The sequence below is a fragment of the Candoia aspera genome, chromosome 5 (genome assembly GCF_035149785.1).
Source record: "Candoia aspera isolate rCanAsp1 chromosome 5, rCanAsp1.hap2, whole genome shotgun sequence".
Classification (NCBI taxonomy): Eukaryota; Metazoa; Chordata; class Lepidosauria; order Squamata; family Boidae; genus Candoia; species Candoia aspera.
The window spans coordinates 95,646,333-95,659,033 of record NC_086157.1 but is presented as its reverse complement, the minus strand read 5'-3'; the positions used below and the strand labels follow the sequence as shown (position 1 = coordinate 95,659,033).

Genomic DNA, 12,701 nt, shown 5'->3' with positions numbered 1-12,701 from the left:
ATGTGTCTGTTAGTCAATGATCATTGCTAGGTAGTATTGTCAAGATTAATGATTAATTCCATCTTGCTAAACAGGCACTCTAGCCAGCAATTTCTGACTGCAGGCCTTTCCTGTCTGCTCTGCAAAACTGTCTTCCCAGCCCAGGAAAGCTTACATTTCATATTCCAGTTTTTTCAGCTTCTTGACCAGGTCAAAGAGTAACAACATTAGCAGCTTTCATGAGAAGGCTAAATTATATGTTTTATTTCCAAAAATTGTGTGAAGTGCCAGCTATTTTCATTTAAATGATTTATATGGCTGCCCATCTCCCAACAGTGAATCTGGGCAGCTTACAGGGATTAAAATAGCTACAACCAATAATCCATGATGCCCAAGGTAAACAGTATACCCCAGTCATGAAAAGCCACATCAACAGCAAAGCTCACCTAACCTTCTGGCTCAAACACTTGTTAAAACAGACAGGTCTTCAGAGCCTTGCAAAACGCTAACAGGGTCAAGGCCATCTGGATGTCTGGGGGGAGGCTGTTGTGCAAAGTTTAACATGTATGCCTGCCTAGAAGCAAGCGAATTGCACAATTTAAAAACACAGAACATGATCATCCATTTTGGTCACATTCCCTTTCCTCACTATTATAAGCAGTTTTCTTCTTTCATGCCTGTACTGGATCAGTGTTCAGAAATGCTTGGGGTACATCGAGTTGGGATGTTTGTTTGTTTGTTTGCTTCCTGAATAGATCACTAAATAAACCATGATATGTTCTAAGGCAATAAATGAATTCAAGTGTATGGTTTGTTGTTAGTATAATGAGCCAGTGGAGATTATGCCTATTTTGCAATTTCCTGGCTTATTTCTGGTTTGGTTTTGTGCCCTTCTCAAATCCCAACCAATCCAAAACTGCAGGGCAACAGCTGCTAAATATTTAAATAAATCATATTTTTTCCAGGCAAGGTATGCTTATTTTTCTTTTCTGCAAGACCAACTCTGGCTTTTCTAACATACTCAAGAAATAATGGTTAAAAACAAATCATGATTTAATGCAATACGCGATCAAAGAATCACTTGCCTTAAAGTCTATCCTGAGGATTGAGGGCAGTAGGAATGAGAAAAAAAGATAAACCCAAGATTATTTGTTATCTTGAAGGAAACAAATTTTGCTTTATTCAAACATTTCTAGGCATAAATATATAACAATGGATTGTGTGATTTTATTCATCAGTTTAAAGATTTTTTGTAAGAAGTTGAAATTAGTTTACTTGATTAAAACAATAATAAAACAACAGGAAAAGATAATGTTTTATATCCTGTGATTCAAAGAGTTATATAAGATATTAGAATTTTGTATTAATTTTGGTGTGGGCCTACATTTTCTGAAAAAATAGCAAAACCATATAAGCAAAGTAATGCGCAAGTGGTATTCAGCATCATTCTGCAAGAAACTGACTGGGAGGTCTTGATTTGGCTTCATGAACTTTGCTGGAACCATCACATGAAAACTAAGCTGCGCCATATATAAGTGATATATTCAAACACAAGCAAGCATCTTATATGCTGGATGACACAGATGCTGCTGCTTCTGAGCTACTAAATAGAAGGAAGCCACTGAAGACAGTGTCATCATCTGGATCTGCATACAATCCGTTATAAGTCTCCCCTCCATAGGACTGCAGCCATATCCGGTCCCCTTTCTGAAGTTCTAGGATGATTCCGCCGGATGCCTGATCTTCAGCCCCTTGGTACATGTCCGCAGTGTGGAGCATCCTGTGCTCATTTTTAACTAGAGCTACCCTCACGTTCCTTGAAAAAACGGTGATATGGTAGGTAAAATAATAGACCCCAGAGATCTGGCAGGTGAATACTCCAGTTGCTGTGCTATAATGGTTGAAGCTGTTGTATAAGACTTTGTCAAATTTAATGGGAACATTGAGTGGAGGAAATTTAGTGGTAAGGCCCACACTGAACGCGCTTTTGGCAATTACTGGGGTCTTGCCAAGACTTCCTTTTTCTCCCCGTTCTCCCTTCCAACCCCTTTCTCCCTGAATTCCTTTACTGCCCTTCGGTCCTGGGCCTCCTATCTCTCCTTTAGGACCCACATGGCCCACTGGGCCCATGGGTCCCCTTAATCCTATTTCACCTTGGATTCCAATCTCACCTTTATCTCCTTTGGGGCCAATTGGCCCAAGGTCCCCTTTTATCCCTTTTCTTCCCTGTGGTCCTAGCTCCCCCTGTTGACCTTTATCCCCAACCGGTCCAGGAATTCCTTTTGGCCCAAATTTCCCAGGCCAGCCTCGCTCTCCTTTATCACCTTTGTTTCCTTTTTCTTCAACTCTGCCATCAGCCCCTAAATGGAAAGTAAAGACAATGCAGTTAATCTTTTACAGAATTGTGAGAGTATATATCAACTGATGGATGAAAGCAGAAATCCAAGATAATAGGAAGAGACATTTGTTATTTCTATATTAGCTAACACAAAACCAGGAGCAGATGAGATGAGACTACCTTTGATTTTTCAGGAGGAGGAGGAGGAGAAAGCAGAAGAGATTAGGGTTCCCAAAGCAAACATATATGAAATGAGAGAGTCTCAAACTACAACTGACTTCCTGGATGCCTTCTAAATGTGTTGGGAATACAATTCCCAGCCAGTAGTAGTTCCAACACATCAGAATGCAAAAGGTTGGAGAATTGGGGTCTTTGGGGTCTTTGTCCAGGATGTGTGTTTTTTTCCTTCTAAAACTCCTTGACACCATTAGGCCTGCTGGGGCTGGTCAGGAACCAAATCCAGGCTCTTGACCAAGTTAGTTTTTGTACCCCAACCTAAGGTCTGATGGCAGAAAATGATCTAATCTTTTTTCACAGTGACTGTGTTTAATGCAGTGTCATGGCTTAATAGAAACATAAGAGGGCTGTGCAGCTGCCATGCAATCCTGGGCCAAAAAATACACTGCTTTAAAGAGTTCAAGACAGGTGATAAGTTCTTGCCCATGTGCATAAAAGTGCCTTTCTAGAACTAAATCTAAAGTGGTGAACAACTCTACTAAATAACCTCTTGGCCCATGACATCCAAGGTGACATTATGTGCTGAAGACTCTACCACTAGAAGAGTACAAGATTAAGCTGGAACATCACAATGCTGACAGGAGGTCAAATATGCTCTCGGTATGAAAGGTACTCTGATGAATGGCCCAAGTCATGACCAGCACTGTATGCTAAGCCTTCCAACCTGCAGTGATACTCCTGTAACTGGCAAGACATCATGCCAGTCCCAGCATTGGTGCATTGAATCTCCTTCCTATGGAGTGAGTGAGGAGAAGGAACTGATGGGCCTCAGCTTCCCTCATCCTAGTCCCTGCTGGAGGGCCTAAATCTACCATAACTGGAGATGTCGGGAAGGCTGATAGAACCCATTTTTCTGGCCTTTTATAAAATGTGCCTTTGTGTCAGACAGGATGATTGTCAGTGAGTGGTTTTGTAGATACTGCTGCTCATTTGATTGGATTGTAAAATGACATTTTGTATAGTTTGGCTATGAGGTTATAATAAATATTTTAAATAAATTATTATGTAGCTCCTGGATCAACAGCCATATTGCTGCAACAAAGTACAGGTTGTTGTATGTATTGTATGTATCACAGTCAGCACCTAATCACAGAACATTACCATGGATAAGCACATCCTCATATTTTGGGTGAGACCAGCTTTGGCTCCTACCTGATTCTCCCTTATTTCCACTGATGCCATCTCGGCCTGGTTTTCCCGGATTTCCTGGCTCACCTAATAGTAGCAAAATACAGCATTTGTTCTGTGAGGAAAATAAGTTTTCAGATGAATGGCCCCATTTAAACCAAATTGAAACATAAAGGAATGTGGCAACAACCTTGGGAGCTATCTCACACCAGCTTCTGCAGTTTTTGCTAACTTTTATCAGGACATTCCCATAGAAACCCATGAATCTCTATATTCAAGAAGGTTGCTCCTTCCTTTCTTCCCACTAAGACAATGGCTTTCTTCAGAGTAGGTAAGTAGAGCAGAAAATAACTTGAGATCTATTGCTTATGAATATGCATGTATGCCTGCATCATCATATTAATATGTATGCTTACATCATTTCCTTGTCCTGTAATGCATAAATATCAGCGCATTCCTTTAGCCTGCAGGCGAGGCACCCACCATCTTGGTGAGAACCCCTCCAGTGTGCACTGTTTAATACATACTGCAGTTCAGCCTTGATTATTTACTTTCGGTCCTCAGTTCATACAATATTATATGCTCAAAAGAGGTGGCAATTCATAGAGAGTAAGGGAGATGACCTTGACAGAAAATCAAAAACTGTTACCTAGGCAAAGAAGGCTGAAACATTCTTTAAGTCCAGAAAAATGAGATAACATTCAGAAGTTCAGACAGATAGCTCCCTAATTCACTGGAGTTTAAGGAAGAGGAAGAACTACAGCACAATCAGACTTGCAAGATTCTGTTATTAGAGCCTGTCTCAATAAAGTATAGTGCTAGAATTCCTGTGGAGTTGATTTCTTTGTCTGGTCTACCTAGTGGGGCTGACATCAGTGATTAAATGACGAAGAAATTGAATCAAAGAAGCAGACAATACTTACTGCCCTGTGTTACATATCTGGCCAAAGCCATAATGAGATGGTTTGGTTTCGGCTTAATGTCTTGTGCATACTAAGATACTGTATTTTCTTCACCGTATAGTGAGTATCAGTGTGATATACTGTAAAGGATAAAAGTATTGGGCTAAGACTTGGGAGACCCATCAGTGGAGATTTACTGGTGACTTTGAGTCAGTCATTCTCAACCCAGCCTATCTCAAAAGGATGTTGTTGTGTGGCATAATTAAAGGAAAGAGTGCCAGATACACTGTCAAAGGTTCCTGGAGGAAAAGCAGGATAGAAATCAAACAGATTTAATCAGTAATTTTATGGCTTAGCATGTTATATGAACTTAGGTAATGATGGTTAATTGAATAAAACATAGTTAAACAAACCATAGCTTAGCGTGTTGTCTGAATCAGACCACTTCTTCCTTGTGTTGGTATTTAACATGTTTATGTACTTAACTCAGTCACTGGCAGTGACCCTCGGCATCTCCTCCTTGTGTCAATGAGGCAATGCCTTGAATGGCAATACTGTAGCTCCAGTGTGCATATTCAGTGCACTACACATGGGACACCACAAGCATTCACTCCTTGTGACACTATAATTCGGATGGCATTTATTAATCTGTTAGATGGGCATTGTTAGTTTATCACCTGGATGATCCTGCTATTGTGACAGGGTAATGAACTCTGCATTTCAGTCAGCCCCAAGCATTCTTCAGCTCATTCAGCATTTGAAAACCAATGTAGCCTTCTCTTGATTTAAATGATAGGTCACATTTTTATAATACTTTCATTAACTATTTGGCATGACCTTCAGCAGTCAGCTATCAGGCTGCTGATTGACTGTTGCAGCTTCGGGCAAAGAGCTGATCATTCTTTCTTGAGAATATGCTTTTATGCATGCTTCAGAAACATTGCTGAACATACACTTCATTCCAATATAGCATCCTGATACCTAGATCTCCTTTTTCCCCCTTTGCTCCATCTCGTCCATCTCGTCCCGGTAAGCCATTGTGTCCAGGGTTCCCAGGAATTCCAGGAAATCTTTCAATACAGCTGTTCTGTCTTGGCATTTCTTCTGTGCTGACTGCAACAGCCAGCAAAAGAATCCAGAGTTTCATTCTAATTTCAATTGAAAGAATCAATATATTGGGTTTTTTTAAAATCAGTATTTAGCACACTTTGCAAAGTAAATGCTAAATTTCAGTCATAAACTTCAGGTATTAGGATTGGGAAGACCACTACTCTAAACCAAGAAAGATACTTTTAGTACATCATCCATGCCCAACTTGGTAGCTACCAAGAGTCTTGGACTACAACTTCCATTATCTTTCAGCCAGTAGGACCAGTAAGACCAGCTTGACAAAACCTAGCATAGATAATATGGATCAATGGTCTGGCAGGGTGCAAGGCATAATAGGTTTTCTAAAGGAGGCTGATTCTTACATAATCAATTATTTGAATTATAGTAACAGTTTGCATTCAAGACTTACCTTTATTTACCACTGCCCAGATGGATAATGTTTTCAGACATATTGTAGCTTCCTGCAATGGTTGTATGTGAAGGAGAAATAAGGATAATCATTTGGTTGGTTACTAAGTTCCAAAGGGTGTTATTCAGTCTTCAGATATGTTCAATGATTAATGCCAAGATGTTGATGTGGAATGATTTTAGCATTTAAATATTAATCATCAGCAAACTACCAAAGGCTGATATTAACTGCACAGTGTTGTATCACCTTCTACACAACAGGGGCTTCAAAGCAATGTTGGCTTATGCAATTGTACTGATCTGTTTCCCTGTATGTATGTTTCCTTGTATGTATGTTTCTGCATGGGAAACAGATCCTTGCCCCCTCTGAAAAAAGGATGTATATTTTATTTAGGTGGAGAGCTGTTCTATTATACTACGAAACAGAAAGGAGATAATGGTCAAAAGAATAAGATTGTACAAGGTGTTAAAGGCAAAAACAACTTCCTTACTACATCATCCCAGGATCACAATTCTGATTCAGAGTAGCCAGTAAATGCATTTGGTACTCTAAAAAGGGAGCTTAATTCATGTAATGAAAGTGATTGTTCCAATCAGAAAGCCAGACATGATTTTTTTCCTCATCTCCCAGAATTGCTATATGGACCTTCTGATTTCACTCAGATAGAACTTAATCGAGTGCTACCTAACAACCACAGTATATAATGACACTATATCCATGAAGGGTGTAACAGCTATTCTTCCTTTCCTACCCCAAATGTCTTGAAATAAAAGATAACATATGAACAAGGAACCCCCAACCATTGGATCTCTATTTTTGGGGTCTGATTTAATCCAAAACATTCTTAGCAATTATAATACCACCTCAATGGATTATTCAAATCCTTTAGTTTGTTGGTTATGGTAGAGTTCTTCAGAAATCTCTGGAGAATTAAATGGCTTGACAATGAAAATTGGGGGAAGTTGAACAAATCACTTTGTCAATAGGAAATAAGAGACTGAAGACTTAAAGACAAGCAAAAAGTCCTTCCTTTGCAATTGGAGACAAAAGAAATTAGAAGCTCAAAGCTGGCCACTTTTATTCCACCAGAACTTCAACTGGGGTAATATATAACCATTTTCCAAAAAGGGAGAGACTCGTTAATACATAATCAGCCTCATAAATAGGCAGTGATAGCATATTCAGAACACAGAAACAAAAAAATGCAGTCTTCAAAATCTATATTGCTCTCTTGTGGTCATTTTAGATATGACAGAAAATTCCTTATCAACAAATGCCTTTGGGAATGTTTTCACACAAAATCCTCTTCTAGGCTGTTATCAACAGTGAACCAAATGACACGGTACATTAGATTGCATGGCAGAGAAGCTAATAGGAGCATAAATAATAACACTTTTGTAGTAATTAGGAGGCTATTTCTGAATATTGACCTAGGCCAGTGATTCTCAACCTTGGCAACTTCAAGATGTGTGGACTTCAACTCCCAGAATTCCCCAGCCAGTATGGGGAGTTCTGGGAGTTGAAGTCCACACATCTTAAAGTTGCTAAGGTTGAGAAACACAGGTCTAGGGCTATTCAAAGGAGCTATAACTTGTGTTTAAAAAACAGGAGCAATGCATTTTCTAAACAGCACTAAACCGGTATGTATAAAGAGTTCCTGTAGTGGCTGTCTGGTCTTTTCCAAAGCATCAGCCAGGCATTATACAGGTAGATACCTCTGTGGAAGCTAGGCATCCAGTCTCTCCTGTGGTGTCAGCAAAAATTGAGATGGAGGGCAGTACTCAGTGACTAGAGAGAAGAGGCATGTCTATATCCATGAAGGGTGTAACAGCTATTCCTCCTGTTTTCTAAATCAACTACATAATTGAGAAAGTGTCACAGATAGTGCCTGTGGCCAAAAGGAGAGAGAAAACACCACTTTAAAGCCAGGACAGTTATATACAGTTTTACGTTGCCTCTCCTGTGGGCTGGAGATGAAATAAGGCAGTATCTTGAGGACCTAATATAAAAATGGTTCATGAGGCATCATCATATCACAGTAGAGGCATGTGAGAATGACCCCTTATTCTTTCCTTATGTCAGAGAAATAGCTCCAAGATTCAGTGGTCTGCACCTGATAGCAGGAAGCAATGCCTCTCATGCAAAGTATTCGTTGTGAAATTGTTTCTTGGTGTTAAGCAGTAGGCTGATGGCAAAGGAGTAATTTTAGTGAAAACTCAAACTGTTCCTCTCCCTTTCTTAGTCACTATGACACACACACACATACACACACACACAAAGAGTTTAACTGTGGTTTATCAAACAGCACAGCTGGCTGGATTCACAAAACATTAAGTCATAGATCACAGTTTATAGAGCACATGCCTGGATTTACACGTCATGCTTAGGCAAAAGCAGTTATGACAATATAACATGTGAATGTAGCGATATGAATGTAGAATGTGGAATGAATGCCTCTTAGTTCATTTAAATTGGACATGGCAAACAAGGCACTTAAAATTTATGCACTATGCATTCTATGAAAACTTAGAACATTCTTAATGTTTTTTTAAAGTAGATAGAAGTAGGCCAAATAAATAAAAACACTTCCTTTTTGCTGTCAATAAACTCCATTTTTTAAAGTTCACTTCATGCACTGTGAAAATCACAAAAAAATTAAAATGTACAGTGACATTTATATAAGACACAGCTGGTAAATGTTACGCACATTAAAATATAAAGTTAGAAGAAGATAAAAGGAATGTACATTTGTATATACATTTCTGGAAAATACATTTGATATAACATATTAATGCAGATAAATCTGGCCAAAGAGATTACAGCAAATACATAGCAGGCTGACGGGATCATATACATACATTGGATTTCAGCTTCAACAGCCTTTTTTTAAATGAAGCCATGACCTCTGGCTGAAACAACTATAAGATGCAGAAAGCATATATGTAAGAAAAAAGTTACAGAACACTTGCAAAATAAAATATACAAGCTGAAAAAATACCTTGTACAGGTATTAAAACTAATAGTTTTAAATTATTTTTTTTCAAAAGGTGTCTGTTATAAACAGATTCCATACACTCAGGAAAAAAACACATGACAAAAATATTGTTTTATTATGGCTAAGATCATTTGGCTGGATGGTTAGCATCTAAAATACTATTTAAAAAACATGTGCCCTCCAACAAAATTTCAACTGAGCTTCTTCACTTTTTGAATATTAAAATACAATTTCTATTTTAGATTTATTTTAAGTTAGAAATTCTGGTTTCTGAAACACAAATGGTGTCTGTTTTGCATAACACTTAAATTAAGAGCTGTCCATGAGGGAATAAAATGGCAATACATACTGTTAGCCAAGCTTTTCAGTTTAGTTCATGAGAACTTAATCTCTAGCTAACTTACTTATTTGAAGAAAACAGTGGTGCACTAAGTGTTCTGAACTCAACATTTTCAATTTTGAGTTTAAAATGCTTTGTTTTTAGTTTGAAATAACCGTTCCAACCATATTGGAAATATTCCAGTGCTGGTGGACAGACTATTCTGCCTGTGTTTTGAACTTAAAACAGCCCTATTTTGAACTTAAGACACTTCCAGAATGGTCAGAACAGCTTTGGGACACTTCCATAAATCAGAACAACCCATTTGAACTTGAGACGTATTTTGAATTTGAAATATTGTTCACCTTTCTTGTTAAAATATAAATTACTAATAAACTAGCCTCCGCAAAGGATCGTTACCTTGTCGTGGTGCTGGAGCTTGAGCACCTCAATGATGCCATGAGCTAAACCGTGAAGGGCCACCCAAGACGGGAAGGTCATGACAGAGAGGTCAGACTAAATGCGATCCCTGGGGAAGGTAATGGCAACCCACCCCAGTATTCTTGCCGTGAAAACTAAATGGATCAGTACAACCAGAGATATGTCGGTATACCATCGGAAGATGAGACCCCCAGGTCGGAAGATGGTCAAAATGCTACTGGGGAGGAACAGAGGATGAGCTCAACTAGCCCCAGTCGTGATGACGCAGCTAGCTCAAAGCCGAAAGGACGGCTAGCGGCCGACGGTGCTGGTGGTGAACGGCGAATCCGATGTTCTAAGGATCAACACACCATCGGAACCTGGAATGTAAGATCTATGAGCCAGGGCAAATTGGATGTAGTTATTGGTGAGATGTCAAGATTAAAGATAGACATTCTGGGCGTCAGTGAACTGAAATGGACTGGAATGGGCCACTTCACATCAAATGACCACCAGATCTACTACTGTGGACAAGAGGACCACAGAAGAAATGGAGTAGCCTTCATAATTAATAGTAAAGTGGCTAAAGCAGTGCTTGGATACAACCCCAAAAACGACAGAATGATCTCAATTCGAATTCAGGGCAAGCCATCTAACATCACAGTGATCCAAATATACGCCCCAACCACAAATGCTGAAGAAGCTGAAGTAGAGCAGTTCTATGAGGATCTGCAGCACCTACTGGACAACACGCCTAAAAGAGATGTTATTTTCATCACAGGAGACTGGAATGCTAAGGTGGGCAGTCAAATGACACCTCGAATTACAGGTAAGTATGGCCTGGGAGAACAAAACGAAGCAGGACATAGGCTGATAGAATTTTGCCAAGACAATTCACTCTGCATAACAAACACTCTCTTCCAACAACCTAAGAGACGGCTTTACACATGGACTTCACCAGATGGACAACACCGAAATCAGATTGATTACATCCTTTGCAGCCAAAGGTGGCGGACATCTGTACAGTCGGTAAAAACTAGGCCTGGAGCTGACTGTAGTTCAGACCATGAACTTCTTCTTGCACAATTTAGGATCAGACTAAAGAGATTAGGGAAGACCCACAGATCAGCTAGATATGAGCTCACGAATATTCCTCAGGAATATGCAGTGGAGGTGAAGAATAGATTTAAGGGACTGGACTTAGTAGATAGGGTCCCGGAAGAACTCTGGACAGAGGTTCGCAGCATTGTTCAGGAGGCGGCAACAAAATACATCCCAAAGAAAGAGAAAACCAAGAAGGCAAAATGGCTGTCTGCTGAGACACTAGAAGTAGCCCAAGAAAGAAGGAAAGCAAAAGGCAACAGCGATAGGGGGAGATATGCCCAATTAAATGCAAAATTCCAGAGGTTAGCCAGAAGAGATAAGGAATTATTTTTAAACAAGCAATGCGCGGAAGTGGAAGAAGACAATAGAATAGGAAGGACAAGAGACCTCTTCCAGAAAATTAGAAACATTGGAGGTAAATTCCAGGCAAAAATGGGTATGATCAAAAACAAAGATGGCAAGGACCTAACAGAAGAAGAAGAGATCAAGAAAAGGTGGCAAGAATATACAGAAGACCTGTATAGGAAGGTTAACAATATCGGCGATAGCTTTGACGGTGTGGTCAGTGAGCTAGAGCCAGACATCCTGAAGAGTGAGGTTGAGTGGGCCTTAAGAAGCATTGCTAATAACAAGGCAGCAGGAGACGACGGCATCCCAGCTGAACTGTTCAAAATCTTGCAAGATGATGCTGTCAAGGTAATGCATGCTATATGCCAGCAAATTTGGAAAACACAAGAATGGCCATCAGATTGGAAAAAATCAACTTATATCCCCATACCAAAAAAGGGAAACACTAAAGAATGTTCAAACTATCGAACAGTGGCACTCATTTCACATGCCAGTAAGGTAATGCTCAAGATCCTGCAAGGTAGACTTCAGCAGTTCATGGAGCGAGAATTGCCAGATGTACAGGCTGGGTTTAGAAAAGGCAGAGGAACTAGAGACCAAATTGCCAATATCCGCTGGATAATGGAAAAAGCCAGGGAGTTTCAGAAAAACATCTATTTCTGTTTTATTGACTATTCTAAAGCCTTTGACTGTGTGGACCATAACAAATTGTGGCAAGTTCTTAGTGGTATGGGGATACCAAGTCATCTTGTATGCCTCCTGAAGAATCTGTATAACGACCAAGTAGCAACAGTAAGAACAGACCACGGAACGGACTGGTTTAAGATTGGGAAAGGAGTACGGCAGGGCTGTATACTCTCACCCTACCTATTCAACTTGTATGCAGAACACATCATGCGACAAGCTGGTCTTGAGGAATCCAAGGCTGGAGTTAAAATCTCTGGAAGAAACATTAACAATCTCAGATATGCAGATGATACCACTTTGATGGCTGAAAGTGAAGAGGAACTGAGGAGCCTTATGATGAAGGTGAAAGAAGAAAGTGCAAAAGCTGGCTTGCAGCTAAACCTCAAAAAAACCAAGATTATGGCAACCAGCTTGATTGATAACTGGCAAATAGAGGGAGAAAATGTAGAAGCAGTGAAAGACTTTGTATTCCTAGGTGCAAAGATTACTGCAGATGCTGACTGCAGTCAGGAAATCAGAAGACGCTTAATCCTTGGGAGAAGAGCAATGACAAATCTCGATAAAATAGTTAAGAGCAGAGACATCACACTGACAACAAAGGCCCGCATAGTTAAAGCAATGGTGTTCCCTGTAGTAACATATGGCTGCGAGAGCTGGACCATAAGGAAGGCTGAGCGAAGGAAGATCGATGCTTTTGAACTGTGGTGTTGGAGGAAAATTCTGAG

The 12,701-nt window shown here is 39.8% G+C and overlaps 2 protein-coding genes across 6 annotated transcripts in view; both read right to left on the bottom strand.

Annotated features, from left to right (window-relative positions):
* Positions 1-1,192: 1,192 nt before the first annotated feature.
* LOC134498386 (complement C1q and tumor necrosis factor-related protein 9A-like) lies at positions 1,193-6,258 on the bottom strand. Of its 2 annotated transcripts, none has more exons than XM_063304462.1 (4): positions 6,100-6,258; positions 5,566-5,732; positions 3,707-3,769; positions 1,193-2,339 (listed from the first exon to the last, which is right to left on the bottom strand). In XM_063304462.1, the coding sequence occupies exons 2-4, from the start codon at positions 5,729-5,731 to the stop codon at positions 1,543-1,545; spliced, it is 1,026 nt and encodes a 341-aa protein (XP_063160532.1). In that variant the 5' UTR covers position 5,732; positions 6,100-6,258; the 3' UTR covers positions 1,193-1,542. The 2 variants fall into 2 exon arrangements, with proteins under 2 accessions (XP_063160532.1, XP_063160533.1); XM_063304463.1 differs by lacking the exon at positions 6,100-6,258 and adding an exon at positions 4,332-4,415 and having other exon boundaries at positions 5,566-5,656.
* Positions 6,259-8,693: 2,435 nt separating this feature from the next.
* Positions 8,694-12,701, bottom strand: part of SPATA13 (spermatogenesis associated 13) — a 91,077-nt gene continuing 87,069 nt past the window's right edge. For all 4 annotated transcript variants that reach the window (XM_063305760.1, XM_063305762.1, XM_063305761.1 and 1 more), the window contains one exon: positions 8,694-9,805. The gene's annotated coding sequence lies outside the window, so the exon portion shown is untranslated. The remainder of the gene's footprint in view (positions 9,806-12,701) is intronic.